Source organism: Cyprinus carpio, chromosome B13 (assembly GCF_018340385.1).
Source record: "Cyprinus carpio isolate SPL01 chromosome B13, ASM1834038v1, whole genome shotgun sequence".
NCBI lineage: Eukaryota > Metazoa > Chordata > Actinopteri > Cypriniformes > Cyprinidae > Cyprinus > Cyprinus carpio.
This window is the reverse complement of record NC_056609.1, coordinates 31,506,991-31,526,990: the sequence shown is the minus strand read 5'-3', so window position 1 is coordinate 31,526,990 and position 20,000 is coordinate 31,506,991. Positions and strand designations below refer to the sequence as shown.

At 43.6% G+C, this 20,000-nt stretch overlaps 3 protein-coding genes across 5 annotated transcripts in view; 2 read left to right on the top strand and 1 right to left on the bottom strand.

Annotated features, from left to right (window-relative positions):
- The window catches only part of LOC109101071 (kelch domain-containing protein 3-like), a 25,244-nt gene extending 19,185 nt beyond the window's left edge, over positions 1 to 6,059 (bottom strand). Inside the window, exons 1-3 of one of the 2 annotated variants that reach the window (XM_042737657.1) lie at positions 5,908 to 6,059; positions 1,753 to 1,966; positions 841 to 1,017 (exon numbers count right to left, since the gene is read on the bottom strand). In XM_042737657.1, the coding sequence (XP_042593591.1) occupies positions 841 to 1,017; positions 1,753 to 1,906 (331 nt within the window). In that variant the 5' untranslated portion in view covers positions 1,907 to 1,966; positions 5,908 to 6,059. Of the gene's footprint in view, positions 1 to 840; positions 1,018 to 1,752; positions 1,987 to 5,907 lie in introns of those variants that run through there. The other variant, XM_042737658.1, reaches the window with a different exon arrangement.
- Positions 6,060 to 6,792: 733 nt separating this feature from the next.
- LOC109101070 (protein yippee-like 5) lies at positions 6,793 to 11,965 on the top strand. Of its 2 annotated transcripts, none has more exons than XM_019114490.2 (3): positions 6,793 to 6,946; positions 8,059 to 8,216; positions 10,488 to 11,965. In XM_019114490.2, exons 2-3 carry the CDS (start codon positions 8,076 to 8,078, stop codon positions 10,710 to 10,712), a joined length of 366 nt encoding a protein of 121 aa, XP_018970035.1. In that variant the 5' UTR covers positions 6,793 to 6,946; positions 8,059 to 8,075; the 3' UTR covers positions 10,713 to 11,965. The 2 variants fall into 2 exon arrangements, with proteins under 2 accessions (XP_018970035.1, XP_018970036.1); XM_019114491.2 differs by lacking the exon at positions 6,793 to 6,946 and adding an exon at positions 7,259 to 7,422.
- A 623-nt stretch (positions 11,966 to 12,588) lies between these two features.
- Positions 12,589 to 20,000, top strand: part of LOC122139498 (zinc transporter 10-like) — an 8,701-nt gene continuing 1,289 nt past the window's right edge. Inside the window, exons 1-3 of the mRNA XM_042737659.1 lie at positions 12,589 to 13,606; positions 14,549 to 14,599; positions 17,034 to 17,273. Coding sequence (XP_042593593.1) covers positions 13,132 to 13,606; positions 14,549 to 14,599; positions 17,034 to 17,273 — 766 coding nt within the window. The 5' untranslated portion in view covers positions 12,589 to 13,131. The remainder of the gene's footprint in view (positions 13,607 to 14,548; positions 14,600 to 17,033; positions 17,274 to 20,000) is intronic.

Here is a 20,000-nt window from a genome sequence, read left to right as displayed (position 1 = left end):
ATCAGTTAATGTTAATAATGCAGTGAGGTGTTTGTGCTGCACACAGAGATGTGATCTGATCATCATCAGTCTGTCTGGAGTCACATGAAGAAACAGAACAAACTGAGACAGACTCAATCCAGAAGAACTGTGTCTCCGAGATGCTTCAAGAGACAACTATTTGAAAATCTGGAATCTGAGGGAGCAAAAAAATCTAAATATTGAGAAAATCATCTTTAAAGTTGTTCAAATGAAGTTCTTAGCAATGCATATTACTAATCAAAAATTAAGGTTTGATATATTTACGGTAGGAAATTTACTAAATATCTTCATGGAACATGATCTTTACTTAATATCCTAATGATTTTTGGCATAAAAGAGAAATGTATAATTGTAACTCATACAATGTATTGTTGTCTATTGCTACAAATATACCTGTGCTACTGATGACTGCTTCTGTGCTGCAGGGACACATATTATCACCAAATCTTACAATTAGGCCTAGTATTATTATCAACCTTTTTTCTGTCAATCAGCACAGGTTTTATGTTTATTTTTAAAGCTGATGATCCTCAGTTTTTGAGTGAAAAAAAGCATTTGGCAAAGTTCACTCAAAAACTGAGGAGCATCAACTTCAAAAATAAACACAAAACCTGTGCTGATTGACCAAAAACAAGCTGATAAAAAGACTGAATGTAAGATTGGGTGATAATATTGCATAATAAGTGATTCACAAGCATTTTTAAAAGGCTGGCCATGTTTGACTGGGTTAGGTAAAGGATTTCCAGCACACAAGACCTAAAATATCAGTGTAAGACAGTGAAGATAAACCTGAGAGCATTCATTCTGTTAGACACCTACAGACATCGAAGGCGTACAGCACGTTACAGGCGCCCTCGGTGTCGTTCCGGCCGCCCCAGATCAACACGGTCTCGTCCACCAGCACCGCCGTGTGTCCGTAGCGCATGTAGGGCACTTCCCGAGCATGTTCCCTTCCTCCGGTCCGCACCGGCGGCAGCTTCGTCCAGCGCAGAGACACTGAGAGAACCAGACACACACTGACTTACGCTTACATTCATGCATTCAAAAGACACTCATCCAAACAGACTTACACTGCATTCAAGTAACACACGTTTAGTTCATGCATTGCCTGGGAATAGAACCCATGACCTTGGTGTTGCAAACCCATGATGTACAGGAAAGCTAACTTATGGCTAGACATGTGCCGGTATTCAGCAATAGAAATAAAAAGAAATATCACAATAATCAAAAGGGTATGTCTGATCTTTAATATATCTAAGAATTGTATTCTAATAAACTGGAAAAAGGAACACCCTCCAACAACTGAATTATTTTTAAATATCATAAACGACACACTGTATATGGAATATTTAACAACAGAACCCACACCTTCTTAGAGACCTGGAATATTTTTTGGACCTGATATAAACCCTTTGACTCGTGCTTGTATAACTTAACATCCATTCATATTAATACGTTTTCATGTTTGTATACTCTGATGCTATGTAATGTAGGATTTTTTTTTTAATTATTGTGTTGATTTTTGTTATAAACTGACATTAGAAACAGCTGATATTGTTTTTCTTTCATTCATGATCAGTGTATTATTCTGTGTGTCTATCCTCCATAAGGCAAATGATTTTCATCTGAATTAGACTGCTGTGTGGGGCTCATCTTAATCTGAGCATCAGTTCACCTCACATTTACATGCAGGTTTGCAGCAGCTGGTTAAGCGCGGTTAACCAAACTAACCGGTGTTGAAGACGTGCACGTCGATCTGTCTCAAAGTCTCGTAGTCTTCTCCGGAGCAGTATCCTCCAAAGGAGTAGACCTTGTGTCCCACTGCCACTGCCGCATGGTTGACCCTCCGCGGGCCGCCCTCCAGGTGCACCGTCCAGCGTAACATCCCACGCTCGGCCGCGGCTGACCGCTGCACTAAACCATCACGCCTGCGCAGACATCACAGCTGAGGAGGAGGAGGAGCAGCCATCAGAAACAAACACTGACACAGACAGAGAACGACCAATCAGAGTGAACTACTGACACGCAGACAGAGAACGACCAATCAGAGTGAACTACTGACACGCAGACAGAGAACGACCAATCAGAGTGAACTACTGACACGCAGACAGAGAACGACCAATCAGAGTGAACTACTGACACAGAGACAGAGAACGACCAATCAGAGAGAACTACTGACACACAGACAGAGAACGACCAATCAGAGTGAACTACTGACACGCAGACAGAGAACGACCAATCAGAGTGAACTACTGACACAGAGACAGAGAACGACCAATCAGAGAGAACTACTGACACACAGACAGAGAACGACCAATCAGAGTGAACTACTGACACGCAGACAGAGAACGACCAATCAGAGTGAACTACTGACACGCAGACAGAGAACGACCAATCAGAGTGAACTACTGACACGCAGACAGAGAACGACCAATCAGAGTGAACTACTGACACGCAGAGAGAGAACGACCAATCAGAGTGAACTACTGACACGCAGACAGAGAACGACCAATCAGAGTGAACTACTGACACAGAGACAGAGAACGACCAATCAGAGTGAACTACTGACACGCAGACAGAGAACGACCAATCAGAGTGAACTACTGACACGCAGTGAGAGAACGACTAATCAGAGTGAACTACTGACACACAGACAGAGAACGACCAATCAGAGTGAACTACTGACACGCAGACAGAGAAGGACCAATCAGAGTGAACTACTGACACGCAGTGAGAGAACGACTAATCAGAGTGAACTACTGACACACAGCGAGAGAACGACCAATCAGAGTGAACTACTGACACGCAGACAGAGAACGACCAATCAGAGTGAACTACTGACACGCAGACAGAGAACGACCAATCAGAGGTGAACTACTGACACGCAGACAGAGAACGACCAATCAGAGTGAACTACTGACACGCAGTGAGAGAACGACCAATCAGAGTGAACTACTGACACACAGACAGAGAACGACCAATCAGAGTGAACTACTGACACACAGCGAGAGAACGACCAATCAGAGTGAACTACTGACACGCAGACAGAGAACGACCAATCAGAGTGAACTACTGACACGCAGACAGAGAACGACCAATCAGAGTGAACTACTGACACGCAGACAGAGAACGACCAATCAGAGTGAACTACTGACACGCAGCGAGAGAACGACCAATCAGAGTGAACTACTGACACACAGACAGAGAACGACCAATCAGAGTGAACTACTGACACGCAGACAGAGAACGACCAATCAGAGTGAACTACTGACACGCAGACAGAGGACGACCAATCAGAGTGAACTACTGACACAGAGACAGAGGACGACCAATCAGAGAGAACTACTGACACACAGACAGAGAACGACCAATCAGAGTGAACTACTGACACGCAGACAGAGAACGACCAATCAGAGTAAACTACTGACACGCAGTGAGAGAACGACTAATCAGAGTGAACTACTGACACACAGACAGAGAAGGACCAATCAGAGTGAACTACTGACACGCAGACAGAGAACGACCAATCAGAGTGAACTACTGACACGCAGTGAGAGAACGACCAATCAGAGTGAACTACTGACACGCAGCGAGAGAACGACCAATCAGAGTGAACTACTGACACGCAGACAGAGAACGACCAATCAGAGTGAACTACTGACACGCAGACAGAGAAAGACCAATCAGAGTGAACTACTGACACGCAGCCAGAGAACGACCAATCAGAGTGAACTACTGACACGCAGACAGAGAACGACCAATCAGAGTGAACTACTGACACGCAGTGAGAGAACGACTAATCAGAGTGAACTACTGACACACAGCGAGAGAACGACCAATCAAAGTGAACTACTGACACGCAGACAGGCAACGACCAATCAGAGTGAACTACTGACACACAGCGAGAGAACGACCAATCAGAGTGAACTACTGACACGCAGACAGAGAACGACCAATCAGAGTGAACTACTGACACACAGCGAGAGAACGACTAATCAGAGTGAACTACTGACACGCAGTGAGAGAACGACTAATCAGAGTGAACTACTGACACACAGCGAGAGAACGACCAATCAGAGTGAACTACTGACACGCAGACAGGGAACGACCAATCAGAGTGAACTACTGACACGCAGACAGAGAACGACCAATCAGAGTGAACTACTGACACAACAGAAATAAATGTGACTTGACTTTAATATCCTTTTAGCTTAAACTGTTCTCTTTTTTACTCAAATCAGTGTTTCATGCATTTAACCATCAGGTCCTGATCAGCCAGTTAAGGTTATGATTATGGTGTTTGACGTTATATTGTCTGGCTAAAATACGAGTCCATAATCCATAATAACACTTCCTCCAGTGAAAAAGTGCATCTCCTGTTGTCTCTCACATCAAAATCCAGACACATATTTGTTTAGAGCTGTTTAGACGGTGCTTGATTTGTGCAGATTTCTCTCCTGATTCACACCAGAACACTTTTTAGTAGACTTTTTCACTGGAGGAAGTATTATTATGTATTTGAGTTAACAAACGTCTTAATGCTGGATGTGTTTCATCTTTTGTCTTCTCCAGATGTTCACTGATGGACTGGAGTGCTGTGGATTACTTGTGGATTATTGTGATGTTTTTATCAGCTGTTTGGACTCTCATTCTGACGGCACCCATTCACTGCAGAGCATCCATTGATGAGACACTGATGCAGTGCTACATTTCTACAAACCTGATGAAGACACACACTCATCCTGATCTCGGATGAACTGAGGGTGAGCACATTTCCAGCTCATTTAAACTGTTTTAAGCAAGGCCTGATGTGTTGTGTTTGAGGAACAGAGTAACTCTAGATGATCACACGTTCATCAAACACAATGCACGTCTCGTCTATCAGAGTTTGAGCAGCTCTGCAGAGTATAAATATATAATCATATCTCTAGAGGCACATGCCAGAATATATTTAGAGAAACACAACAGTCCATCATCAGTCTCTCAAATGACACACGGCTGCGTCTCAAAACACAGCGAGCTGCCAACATGTGAAGCATCAGAATGAAGGAACCTTCTGAGAACACGACCATCATGTCCAAAACTGCTGCCTATGTAGGTGCCGACTAACTAGGTTTGGGACACGTCCAGAGAAAGACCTTTAACCTTTAAATGACAGATTAAATATAGAGACACGGCCAATCAGTGCAGGTTAAAACAGTGATATCTGATTTCATGAAGGGTTAACAGAGTTAAACCTCTTTATTTCAGAATCTCAACAGCTTTAATGTGATTTATAAGACAGGCTAATCACAGTCCGCTTCATCCATGAACACACACACACACACACGTGTCTGTTTCAATAATGAAATGTATTTATCTATATAATCAAGAAATGTCTTTTTGTTGAGACATTAGAAATCATGGCTACATGTGTCTGTTTTCATTCAGAAGACACGTGACCGTACATTAGTCATTTATTCAGTAAGACTCTTTGATTTTAAATTAAATAAAACATTAAAACAACGAATAAATCTCCTGTCAAGTGCTGTTAGCTCGATTAGCTGTCAACACAACTTCTCCACACAAACAGCTCAATCAGCAGATCAAAACACCAGTTTCATTAAAACTGCACTGACATTGCGACATCTAATCAACACGTGACATTCAGACGAAAGATAAGAGATAATAATTAATCTGTCCGTGATCGAGGGTCATTATTAGCCAGTCCAGCTAACCGAGCTAAAGCACAAAACCCTTCAGCAGCGCAGACAAAGCGATTAAAACACGGGTATATGACAGCACAGAACAGCTTCGAGCTGAAAGCGTGTACATAAACCCATCAGATAAGAATGTGAATGTTAATGTTAATAAGAACTAATGATGTTGAACAGAATCTCCTCTTACCTTCTGAGTGCTAATGATAAAAATAATGAACCAGCGCTCGCGCCCTCTGGCGGACCAACACAGTCTTTACACTAAACACACACACACACACACACTCACACACACACACACACACACACACACACACACACACACACACACACTCACACGTAGACAAAACACTCTCTCTCTCACACACACACACACACTCACGCAGACAAAACACTCTCTCTCTCACACACACACACACACACTCACACGTAGACAAAACATACTCACACACACTCACACGCAGACAAAACACTCTCTCTCACACACACACACGTAGACAAAACACACTGTCTCACACACACACACACACACACACACACACACGCAGACAAAACACACTCACACACACTCACACGCAGACAAAACACTCTCTCTCACACACACACAAACAAACGTAGACAAAACACACTCACTCACACACACACACACGCATACTCATAATTCATTATATTTGGAACAATATGACAGTGACAATAAATACATACAAGCGCGACTTCCGGTCAGCTCTGATCTGTCCTGTCATAATAATGGCGAAAATGGCCAAAATTAATCTTTTATTTTTTTGCAAAAAAAATAAGTAAATAAACAAACGAACAGATATTTAAAAAAGGTACCAAAATGACATTAACTCCTCAAATTATAAATAATTATAAAGACGCTCATGTACAGGCTAGCAATATTAAAAATACAAAATCATTAGAGACATAACAGCAATATGCGCAAAAACACAAAAAAAGCAAACAATAAAATCTTGAGTATATAATTGCTGTTTTTGACGTTATTCAAAAATAAAAAGATGTTTTAATGTTCCTAAAATATTGTTCAACGTGTTTTTTTATTAACATCCAGACAGCTGTTGTCATGACACGTGCACCAGCACGCACGGCGTCTTCGCGCACGTCACCGCGCCGGATGTTGATTTAAAGTCTTGAGGAAGTGCAGGAAGAAAACACAGCAGCGCGAGCTCGAGCAGAACGGAAATAAACAAACAGTCGATCGGAAGCGGCTGGTAAGAGTTGATCTCACACTAACCGGTTAATTCGACCTTCATTCGTCACGAGCGTTTTAGAAGATGTGTGTGTGTGTGTGTGTGTGTGTGTGAGAGAGAGAGAGAGAGAGAGAGAGAGAGAGAGAGAGAGAGATAGAGATAGAGATAGAGAGAGATAGAGAGAGAGAGAGAGATATGATGCCGCGCGACAGATAAACAGACACAAGCGCTTCATGTGTGATCTCATCATGTGTTGTCTTCTGTGGCGGAGTCAGGCGCGTGTGGAGCTGCTTCAGGAGTCTCCTCTCGAGGCAGACAGTCATAAAGTAGTGGCATTAAATGTTACAAAAAGATGTTGTTCCTCAGTGTTTCTGTCTTGTTTTCCAAATGACACGACTCCAGTAAATGAAACTGTATCATGATTTAACAATCTTCAGACATTTGTAACTGAAAGGACACACATATTGAGGAAGAGCAGTGTATGATGTGATCAGAAGGTACAGTAATAATTATTCCAGTGTGTTTGTGTGTACAGTAAATAAAGAAGATCTGTTGGATCAGATTTCAGTGTGTTTCTAATATAAGACATCTAGATTTAGACTCTGTATTCCATTCAGTTGATGGTTTCCTTCCCTTGCTCTTGAAGAGCAGAAGAGAACACACTGATCAGCTAAAGCTCAGGAGGAGAAGCGCGGTCTGCTGCAGCAGGAGAGCACTGTGTGGAATGATGTGTGTCTTCAGTAAATCACGAGCTCTTCTTCTCTTGTTTCCGGAGTCTGTGCTGCTTGGGAACACAGTTCTGGGAGTTCATTTAAACGAGATGTAAACTCTCCCATCGCGAAGTCACGTGACTTTTGATGCGCATTAAGGAATTTATTCAGTAAAAGTGTTTCGATCGTAGTTTATGCGCATGTTTTCTCAACAGATAAGAAATTTATCTTACTTAGTTGAGTGCATAAGTTTTTTTTTTTTTTATGCATATTTTTAGAATTGATGCGCATCTTGGCGTTTCCATCCAGGGTTTATTTTTTATGCAATATCTCAAAATGTGCATAAAAATATGATGATGGGAACATGGATAACGCTGCGTCTCTCTCTGTCGCTCTCTCTCTCTCTCTCTCTCTCTCTCTCAGGTGTGTTTGTGTGGATCATGGGCCGCATCTTCTTGGATCACATCGGCGGCACGCGCCTCTTCTCGTGCGCGAACTGCGACACCATCCTGACCAACCGCTCCGAGCTGATCTCCACGCGCTTCACCGGCGCCACCGGACGCGCCTTCCTCTTCAACAAGGCGCGTGAGCCACGTATATCATCTGCGATCATATCGGAATTGTTGTTTCAGAGATGTGAGATCTGACATTATCCAGTAGGCCTGTATCGCTAAAACCAAACCAAACACCCCTACAGAGCGCACGCGATACGTGAAGTCTAGATTAGTGCGCGTGCGCGTTCTTTCACTGCACGATTCGGTTATTAAAACACATTTAGAAAGATCACAAATTCAAGATATGGCAGAAAATGCACATATGGCAGGGGCTATTTGCACAAAGTGTAAATAGTAATAGAGTCTATTTACACTGTTAAAATAGCAGGATTTTCTTCTATTTATACTAATTGCAATTATCTGCACCTCAGTATTTTAGTACATTATGAAACCGTATACAATAACTTATTGAGTGTAAATTTTAATTTAAATTCAAATAATGAATTGCATGCCACCCTGTTGGGACAATAAAGCCCTCCCCAAACCTCTCCTAACTCTACCCATACTTTATTTTCAACTTTTAGATTATTTCCTTCACTTTCATTGAAAATAAATGCTTTTCTTATGTGAAATTTAAAAAAAAGGCCAAAAAAAGTTCAAAAGGGTCAGTGGCGTCAAAGTGAGTAGGACACATGACGTCAGTCGACTGGTGGGTGGAGCTAGTGTAATTAACCTCTGCCAACAGACACTGTTTATTAAAGTGATGTTAATTTTTCGTGTGTTTTATTTTTTTATGTTGATTATTACAATGCATTAGTGCTCTGCATTTAACCCATCCGAAGTGCACACACACAGAGCAGTGAACACACACACACACTGTGAAACACACACCCGGAGCAGTGGGCAGCCATTTTATGCTGCGGCGCCCGGGGGAGCAGTTGGGGGTTCGATGCCTTGCTCAAGGGCACCTAAGTCGTGGTATTGAAGGTGGAGAGAGAACTGTACATGCACTCCCCCCACCCACAATTCCTGCCGGCCCGAGACTCGAACTCACAACCCTTCGATTGGGAGTCCGACTCTCTAACCATTAGGCCACGACTCCCGACTCCCGACTTATATATTTTATATATACTAATCCTAACCCAGCATGATCACAAATGTGATATTGATTTTATACAACAGTTCAATAAACAAGAATGAATATTAAGAGGCTTAGGTTTTCAACGCAACATTTCCCGTTTTTACACTATTTCAACAACAAAAATAATTCCAAACACAGTCACAGCACTGTTCTGTGTCTCTGAGCAACATGACGGTGAATCATTCCTGAATCAATCTGTTTTTTTTATGATTTGGTTCAATCTCAATGAATCGTTTTGATTTTTTGGTTTATTCTGGATGATTTAATTTCACATTTAAAGTGTTTCATTTAAGGCCGGGTGTACACTGTGTGATTTCATCAAGGACCCCACTCACAGTGTATGAGCAGATCGCATGTGATGTAACATCAAAGCGCACGATTTCTGTGCTCACGCTGTACTGTGAAATACTCCAGGTGCACAGATGATAATAGCCAGATATCTAAAAAAAAAAAAACACTGTATTAAATTATTTCCATTGATATTATTATTTTTTTTTTTTTTTTTTATGGTACTTTTATTGTTAAATGTATAGGTCTACTACAATTAATTTGCCCCACAATAATTTCGCCGCTCATTACTGCACACCTGATGCGCGGATAATAAATGATTAAATTAGCTTACTCCTCATTCAAAATGATTTAAAACATTTAGATATATTACACAATGAATAGGACTATAATTAAAATTCTGTCTAAAGTAGTCTGTGTCTGAACGTAATCAGTCATCAATGAAATAAGACCTTTATTAGCCTACAAAGACACTTCAGAAACAACTTAACACGAAATACTTCAATTCTGTTGTTGTTGTTTTTTTTTTTTTTTTTCTTTTGAGTGCGTATGTCATAAGTGGTTTTTTTTTTTTTTATCTGTTGTCTGTTCTTGGGATGTGTGCCATTATACCGACAGCTCGGTCAGTTTTTATGTTCACTTTCTGAAGCTTAATGAATTGACTGGAGTTTCACGCACACACCGTAACACTCACGCAGCTTTGTGTGGCACGCACTGGCTCGGCTTCATGGTTTAAAACTGAAACATTTATCATTTATTAATACTCTTACAAACTTGTGACGTGTTTGTCTTTATCACTATTTGAGAAATGATGGACAATGTTTCACACTGATCCCAGAAAATATCAAGATATAAAGTTTTGTCAGTATGGCACAGCCCTATGAGCTAGTGGCTAGTGCACAGCGCTGACGTCCTGTGACGTGTTTCAGGTGGTGAACCTGCAGTACAGCGAGGTGCAGGACCGCGTGATGCTGACCGGCAGACACATGGTGCGAGACGTCAGCTGCAAGAACTGCAACAGCAAGCTGGGCTGGATCTACGAGTTCGCCACCGAGGACAGCCAGCGCTACAAGGAGGGCCGCGTGATCCTGGAGCGAGCGCTGGTGCGCGAGAGCGAGGGCTTCGAGGAGCACGTCCCGTCAGACGCGTCCTGAGATCCAGCGCTCTCCGTCACTCTCAGATGATAGATTCACCGATAAACATGCACAGCGGGTCGAGAGCTTCAGATGCACAAACAAACGCGGCACGTAACGACCAGATCATCTGCTCACCGACGGATGGCAGTTCAGATTATTTGACAGAAATGCATGTCTTTTCCCGTGTTTCACACATATTCTTCTGTAAGTATGGAGTTCTGTCTGTGCCAAAAGTGTAGACTGCTTTGTCGATGTCTGCTGTTTATTGCTGTTGTTTTTGTCCATGCTTTAGGAGTTTGTGCTCTCAGTGAATGTTCTGTATGGATATCCATATAAACAAACAGAACATAATACTCTGAATATTATGACGATATAGATGATGTCTATAGATTGGTTAATGCAAAAAGTTTGAGAGAACTCTTACTGGGAAAATCTAATTCTGTTTATGTGGATGTTTGTAAAATATTACAGAATATAAAGCATAGCACTGAACTGAAGAAAGGACATGAAACAACAGCACTAACAGCAGACAGACTAATATCATGTACCATCCAGTCGAGACTTTTGGCACAAACCTAACTCCATACACAGAGAAGATCTCTGGTGTTAGTATTAGTGCTGTTGGAATAACATCTCCACCTTCACCGGGAAACCAAGGGTTAATGAATGCACCGGATGAAATTACGTAGATTTCTCCACAGATTCTCTGTTTGTTTCCTTAAAAGTTGAGGACAGTTGTAAAGCCTTCTTTATCCTGTTTTAATAACTCCTCTGTTTCTGCATCTGTGGTTTCTCTACGCTCTCGTGAGCAAAGAGGTTCAGGATTACAGTCTGAAGAGATCTGAAGGTCTTTCTCACTCGATCTGTGATCTGTTATTAAAAAGCAAGCCTGTATTAGATCACACACTCTGTGTTTGTATCTCTGCACTGTTAGAAACCACCTGGCCGTGATCTGAAGTGTGTTATCATCCACTGATTCTCGTGTTCATTTGTGATTTCTTCAAGATTTTGTGGTTTTGTTGGGTCTCTAAATCTCCTCAGTTCTGCTGAATTTTAAGGTCAGCATGCTGAACTTTATTGTACTGTTACTCTGAGCAAATTCCTCACATACTTCTGATCGAAGAGTGTTTCTGCTTCTCTGTATCGGTCCTTTGATTGAAGCCGCTTCTGTTCATTATCGTGTTCCAGAGCTCAGTTGTGTATTCAGCATGAGGTTCATTGTGTTATATTTGATGTCTGACCATAAGAATAAATCATTTCCTAAAGTGGAATTTTTCTTCCTTCCCAGTATTTCAAGAAATCAGTAACACTTTACCATCAGGTTCACTTCAAAAGTATTCATTCATTTTAATGTTAATTTCTGTGCATTTACTAATACCTGATTAAATTCAAAAGCTGTATTTATTAATATTATTTGTGTCCCTGCAGCACAGAAGCAGTCATCAGTAGCACAGGTATATTTGTAGCAATAGACAACAATACATTGTATGAGTCACAATTATACATTTCTCTTTTATGCCAAAAATCATTAGGATATTAAGTAAAGATCATGTTCATGAAGATATTTAGTAAATCTCCTACCGTAAATATATCAAAACTTAATTTTTGTGAGTAATATGCATTGCTAAGAACTTCATTTGAACAACTTTTATTAGGTTATTTAGTGATTATTTTGATTTTTTTGCTCCCTCAGATTCCAGATTTTCCAATAGTTGTATCTCAGACAAATATTGTCCTCCTAACAAACCACACATCAATGGAGAGATTATTTATTCAGAAAAACTGACACTCATGACTGCTTTTGTGCTCCAGGGTCACATATAAAGTGAGACCTATTTATTTATTTATTAATGTTTTAACTGTATTTATTTATTTAACTTACCATTCTTAATGTATTTAAGCAACTGGAGAACTGTAGTGACACTAGTACTCTATCTTCAGTAGTTTTGTTCAGCTGCGGTGTGTTGCTTTAAGCAGATCCTCTGGGATTTGGTTTTCCAGCAACACCAACCCAACGAAAAACACCAGTGTCGTAAAATAAATAAAGTGCTTGCACAGTTTTAATATCTCAGTTGTTTGAGGACACGAGGAGAACCAAATATTGACAATCATTATCTAGGAAAGCATGTTTATGATGATTATCCAGCGCGGGTGTGCCAGAGGCAGCGTTTACAGTGCGCAGTGGATAAATAACCCTGCTGACCCCCATGGAGCTAACTAACCCTTAAACTAACTCAGTCAGCAGGAAAAAACCAGCTGGACGAGTGTTCAGAGGTGACAATGACAGAATCCGCTGAGGAGACGCGCGCAGAATCGCTGGAGACCTGAAGGGAACCGACGCGACGCGTCATCAGAGCGTGGAAAAGTGCCAACTCATGATGGTGAGACGGACAGGTGAGCATCAGTGAGACCTCATCCGCGCCGCACGCACGCGATCATGGGGCGCTACAGCGGCAAGACGTGCCGCCTGATCCTGATGCTGGTCATCACCGTCATCTTCTTCGTGGCGGAGATCGTGGCGGGGTACATGGGGAACTCCATCGCGCTGGTGTCGGACTCGTTCAACATGCTGTCGGACATCCTGTCGCTGTGCGTCGGGCTGACGGCGGCGCGGGTGTCGCGGCGCGCGGGCTCGGGGCGCTTCACGTACGGAATGGGCCGCGCGGAGGTGGTGGGCGCGCTGGCCAACGCCGTGTTCCTCGCCGCGCTCTGCTTCTCCGTGTCCATGGAGTCGCTGAAGAGGCTCGCCATGCCGCAGGCCATCGATGACCCGCCGCTGGTGCTGATCGTGGGCTCGCTGGGGCTCGCGGTGAACGTGCTCGGGCTGCTGATCTTCCAGGACTGCAGCAGCTGCCTGCGCGCGACGCGACGGAACGACGCTCCTCTGCCGCGCGACGCGGAGGAAGAAACAGGTGCCGAGCCCAGCGTTCATGTTTGCTTCGCAGCGTCACTGCTCTTGAACTGCATGACTTTTTGAGAGAGATTCATCTGCTGCGTGCAACATCTGATAGAATAAAACAAAAATCTTTTTACGTTCTTTCTAAATCAAAAGCATTGAAGACATTTTCTAAATGTCGACAGCAGGGTTTCTGCGGCTCTCCAGTTTTCACAGATAAAGATCTTTAATCAGAGCATGAAGTCATGGAATCAAGGCATTAAATTCGCTGCATCTTCCTCAGTGTTTCGGTCTTATTTTCCAGCACAAATATCTAAATATGCCTAAATCGAGATACACTTACTGGAGATGCAAAATGAAAATATTAAGTCTGACAAACTGATCAAAATGATCACTGTGAATATCAAGTATATCTTGATGAAAGAATCTTTAGACATTTGCACTGGAAAACAAGACAGAAGTGCTGATGAAGAACAACATGATCTGAAGTTACAGTAAAAAGTTATTTCAGTATATTTTTTGTAAAATGAATTAAAAGTAAAGAAGATCTGTTGGAAGTTGTTTAAGACTGTATTGACACATTGTGTTCCATTCGATTTATTCCTCAGATCTACTTTACTTGTTCTTAAATTGACCTTCTCCAAACCTGCAGAAACCATGTGAACAGAAACGTCTCGTAACAGCAAACGCTCTAAAAAATGTCTTCCAGATGAACACGCATACTTTAATATAAACGTCTGTGTGATGTACGTGTTGTATGTGGGACGGATCTGCATGCATTATTAAAGTGCAGTATTGTGTGGCCTCTGACCGCGTGCTTGTACTTTGGAGGTATAATCTGAATAATCTGCTGCTGGAGAACAGCGTGACTGGTGTGAGCCTCAGGCAGAGCTGGGGCTTGGTGTCTGTCATGGATCTTCAGAACTGCTCTCCACACTTGTGCTTTCTCCATCCACAGGCCTGCAGGAGAAGAAGGCTGGGAGCGACGGGCCTCCTCTGAACATCCGGGGTGAGTGAGTGAGTGAGTGAGTGAGGGAGTGAGTGAGTGAGGGAGTGAGTGAGTGAGTGAGGGAGTAAGGGAGGGAGGGAGTGAATGAGTGAGTGAGTGAGTGAGGGAGTGAGTGAGGGAGGGTGGGAGTGAGGGAGGGAGTGAGTGAGTCAGTGAGTGAGTGAGTGAGTGAGTGAGTGAATGAGTGAGTGAGTGAGTGAGTGAGTGAGTGAGGGAGGGAGTGAGTGAGTGAGTGAGTGAGTGAGTGAGGGATGAGAACCGATTTGTTTGAGTGAGTTGGTGTTTGAGTGAGTGATTGATTGGGTTGGGTTGGGTTTTCAGCGTGAGTGAGTGAGTGGTGGGAGTGAGTGAGTGAGGAGGGAGTGAGTGAGTGAGGGAGGGAGGGAGTGAGTGAGTGGTGTGAGAGTGAGTGAGTGAGTGAATGAGTGAGTGAGTGAGTGAGTGAGTGAGTGAGTGAGTGAGGGAGTGAGTGAGGGAGGGTGGGAGTGAGGGAGTGAGTGAGTGAATGAGTGAGGGAGTGAGTGAGTGAGGGAGTGTGTTGGTTATGGTTAGAAACTGGACCAGCTCAGTGTCAGCCTTAGAACCAGGAGTAACTTGATGGAGGGAGTGAGTGAATGAGGGAGGGAGTGAGTGAGTGGTTGATTGAGTGAATGAATGAGTGAGTGGTGAGTGAGGAGTGAGGGAGGGAGGGAGTGAGGGAGGGAGTGAGTGGAGTGAGTGAGTGAGTGAATGAGTGAGTGAGTGAGGGAGTGAGGGAGGGAGTGAGTGAGTGAGGGAGTGAGTGAGGGAGGGAGGGTGGGAGGGAGGGAGTGAGGGAGGGAGTGAGTGAATGAGTGAGGGAGGGAGTGAGTGAGCGAGGGAGTGTGTGAGTGAGGGAGGGAGTGAGTGAGTGAATGAGTGAGTGAGTGAGGGGAGGGAGTGAGGGAGGGAGTGAGTGAGGGAGGGAGTGAGGGAGGGAGTGAGGGAGGGAGTGAGTGAGTGAGGGAGTGAGTGAGGGAGGGTGGGAGTGAGGAGGAGTGAGTGAGTGAGTGAGTGAGTGAGGGAGTGAGTGAGGGAGGGTGGGAGTGAGGAAGTGAGTGAGTGAGTGAGGGTGGGAGTGAGGGAGTGAGTGAGTGAGTGAGGGAGTGAGTGAGTGAGTGAGTGATGGAGGGAGTGAGTGAGTGAGGGAGTGAGTGAGGGAGGGAGGGAGTGAGGGAGGGAGTGAATGAGTGAGTGAGTGAGGGAGGGAGTGAGGGAGTGAGTGAATGAGGGAGTGAGTGAGTGAGTGAGGGAGTGAGGGGGGGAGGGAGTGAGTGAGAGGAGGGAGGGAGTGAGGGAGGGAGGAGTGAGTGAGTGAGGGAGGGAGTGAATGAGTGAGTGAGTGAGGGAGTGAGGGAGGGAGTGAGGGAGGGAGTGAGTGAGTGAGTGAGTGAGTGAGGGAGTGAGTGAGTGAGGGAGTAAGGGAGGGAGGGAGTGAATGAGTGAGTGAGTGAGTGAGGGAGTGAGTGAGGGAGGGTGGGAGTGAGGGAGGGAGTGAGGGAGGGAGTGAGGGAGGGAGTGAGTGAGTGAGTGAGTGAGGGAGGGAGTGAGTGAGGTTAATATTGTGGTTAGTTGGTTATTATAATGGTGGTGATTGTTATTGATTGTGTGAGTGAGTGAGTGTGTGAGTGAGTGAGTGAGTGAGTGTTAGTGAGTGAGTGAGGGAGTGAGTGAGGGAGGGAGTGAGTGAGTGAGTGAGGGAGTGAGGGAGGGAGGGAGTGAGTGAGTGAGTGAGGGAGTGAGTGAGTGAGGGAGGGAGATGAGTGAGTGAGGGAGGGAGGGAGTGAGGGAGGGAGTGAGTGAGGGAGTGAGTGAGTGAGTGAGTGAGGTAGTGAGTGAGGGAGGGAGGGAGGGAGTGAGTGAGGGAGGGAGTGAGTGAGTGAGTGAGTGAGTGAGTGAGTGAGTGAGGGAGTGAGTGAGGGAGTGAGTGAGTGAGTGAGTGAGTGAGGGAGTGAGTGAGGGAGGGAGGGAGGGAGGGAGGGAGGGAGGGAGTGAGTGATGAGTGAGGGAGGGAGGAGTGAGTGAGGGAGTGAGTGAGTGAGTGAATGAGTGAGGGAGTGAGTGAGTGAGTGAGTGAGTGAGGGAGGGAGGGAGTGAGTGAGTGAGTGAGGGAGTGAGTGAGGGAGGGAGTGAGTGAGTGAGGGTGGGAGTGAGGGAGTGAGTGAGTGAGTGAGTGAGGGAGTGAGTGAGTGAGTGAGGGAGGGAGGGAGGGAGGGAGTGAGGGAGGGAGTGAGTGAGTGAGTGAGTGAGTGAGTGAATGAGGGAGCCGCTGTGCTCTAGTGTTCATCAGCAGTGTTTGGACTCTCTGAAGAGCAAACATCAGCTCTCTCTCTCTCTCTCTCTCTCTGTCTCTCTCTCTCTCTCTTTCTCTCTCTCTCTCTCTCTCTCTGTGAATGGCATGTCTCTCTCTCCGCAGGCGTGCTGCTGCACGTGTTGAATGACGCGCTGGGTTCGGTGGTGGTGGTGGTGGCCTCGGCTCTGTTCTACGTGTGGCCCCTGGCCCCTGAGAGCCCATGTAACTGGCAGTGTTATGTGGACCCCAGTCTGACGCTGGTCATGGTGGTCATCATCATGTCGTCAGCCGCTCCTCTGGTCAAAGAGACGGCTGGGATCCTGCTGCAGATGAGTCCTCCTGACCTGCCGCTCACCGCCGTCTGTGAGTTCACGTTCACATCTCTGTGCACTACAGAAATCCATCCCAGTTCACGTGTTTATGTGCTATTCTGTGAGGTTTTTTAGTATAGATTGTGCAATCAGTATGTTCACACTGGACTCTTCTAATGTCAGGATGATGCACTTCATTAGCCGACAAAATGAAGCGTGGGATATTGGACACTTTGCGCATTCAGCCGTCACAAACTGAATTACTCGAGTACTGCTGCTTTAGTACACAGAATAGTGCATAGTGTAGACTCGTGTCGTTTGGGACACAGCTTACTTTTGCACACGCTGTATAAACACAGTCTGGTTCACCGCATGAAGGATGCACAGGCCATTCACAACAAGAATAAAACTCTAATGATATTATCAGCATGCAGACTGATGTTTATTGTTAATGTTGTAAGTACACTGCAGTTTTGTCATCTGTTGCTTTAAAGGCTCAACAGACTCGTGTGATTGGTTACAACACGCAACACTGTAAAAACATGTAAAAAGAATCATGGTGCAACACTGAGCAGATCTCAATTTAATTTAAGAATTTTTTTCATTTTATTCACAACAGCCGTAATGAATTTAGTTTAACTGAACAGCAGCACTTTTTTTACTTTCTACAAGAGGACACTGAGGATTGTGTGGATATTACGTCACTGATTTAAGAAGATAAAGCCATTATTTAAAGGGGTAGTGCACCCAAAAATGAAAATTCAGTCATTAATTACTCACTCTCATGTCGTTCCAAACCTGTAAGACCTTCATTCATCTTCGGAACACAAATTAAGATATTTTTCCTCCGAGAGCTCTCTGACCCGCCGTAGACAGCAAGGATCCTAACACACAGAAACATAGTAAGGAGATCGTTAAAATAATCCATGTGACATCAGGGGTTCAACCGTAATCTTACAAAGCTACGAGAATACTTTTTGTGCACAAAGAAAACAATAATAATTACTTTTTTCAACAATTCGTCTCCTCCGTGTTACACTATAGCACCATTATGGAGAGTGAACAGCACTGTACATGGTTACGCTTTGATCTGAACATAAACAAGGTATCAACATACATATGTTCCATACGTTGTGTACATATTGTGCCTTTAAATGCTCGTGCTCTTTAAAGGGGTCATATGATGCGATTTCAAGTTTTCTTTCTCTTTGGAGTGTTACAAGCTGTTGGTGAATAAAGAAGATCTGTGAAGTTGCAAAGACTAAAGTCTTAAATCCAAAGAGATATTCTTTATAAAAGTTAAGACTCGTCCACACCCCCCCGAAACGCCTCGTTCTAACACACCCCCACATCTTTACGTCACTATGTTGGAAGATCTGCATAACACCGCCCAGATGTTCACGCAAAGAAAGAAGGCGTATTTTTCATACTCTCGATTGGCGCAGGAGCCATGTGTTTCGTTGTGAAACCGAAACGGTCTTCCAAAAGAGGATAGGACAGGACTAGAAATCAGTGGTTAAGTTGTATTTCAACACTGTTCCAGAACAGTTCAACACAAATATTCAGATGTGTGCTGCTCGAGGATGAGGACTGTTTCCTGAACCAGTAGCCTGCAGTGCGTCTGTGGCACAACAGCTGTTTCTATAAAGTTGGGCAGTTCAGACTTTGCAAGGACAGGGTAGGGTTAGTGATGTCTTTGTCTAGTGATGTCCGGATCACGAACAAATCTTTCTGTTTAACCGGATCTTCTTAGTGAACCGATCGAACCAGTTCACCAAATCTATCTGAATCGTTTTCTTCTTGTTGAAGTGTTAGACTAATCCACAAATTACTTAAGTTATTCGGTTTATAAACATGTCTTACACACCCTCTGACGTGAAATAAACCAGTATCCTGAGTTATTCAGTTACTCCTAACAGTACATTGACTGAACTGCTGAAAGAGCAGCGATGATGGGATGTGCTCGAGCAGAGCAGCTGGACTGAGTCTGGTGCTGCTGGGACACACATCACAGTATGTGAGGGGCGGTACATTACTGTCACACGCTTGAGGCATTCAGCCAATCACAACGCACTGGAGAGCTGGCCAATCAGAGCACACCTTGCTTTTCAGAACGATGAGCTTTGTGAAAATTGACGTATTTCAGAAGACGGGGCATAGAGGAGAAACAATAATGTACAGTATGTGGAAAATAAGTTTTTTTTTTTTTTACCTTAAACCTGATAATTGTGTTGATTGACGTATTTCAGAAGAAGTGGTGTTCTATTTAGCAGCATCATGACCCCTTTAAAGCAGGATGAATTCTGGCTGTCAATGTTTTTATCATTCAGCAGCTGGAATAAAATCATTCTGAAAGAGATTCCAGTGAAATCATTCATCGGTGTTGTTATTGTTGTAGTTGTGGTGTGGACTCTGCTATTCTTTTACATTTTTCATAACTTTATCATAGTTGTGTTGAGAGGGCCTTTTAACTTAAAAAAATGGTGCAGAAACAAGTTTCACTCAGATATTGCTTGTAAGTTTCACAAATAATAATAATAAAAAAAAGACAGATAACATTATTTAATTAAACATAAACTGAAATATTAAGACAGACTTAAATAGTAGTTTTTTTGCAAAATTCTGTAAAACTACTTGTCCTGTAAAATTTACAATTTACAACTACAGAAAATTACAGTGTATTTTACAGTGTAGGGTGTAAACATACTGGTCACTTTCTGCCAGGACATCTGCTGAATGACAAAGAAACAGCAAGTAACGCATTGAATTAAATGTAAAA

Coding starts and splice junctions, on each gene's coding strand:
- LOC109101070 (XM_019114490.2), top strand. CDS start 8,076: ATGGGCCGCATCTTCTTGGATCACATCGGCGGCACGCGCCTCTTCTCG. Junction 8,217..10,487: donor GCGCCTTCCTCTTCAACAAG/GCGCGTGAGCCA, acceptor GACGTGTTTCAG/GTGGTGAACCTGCAGTACAG.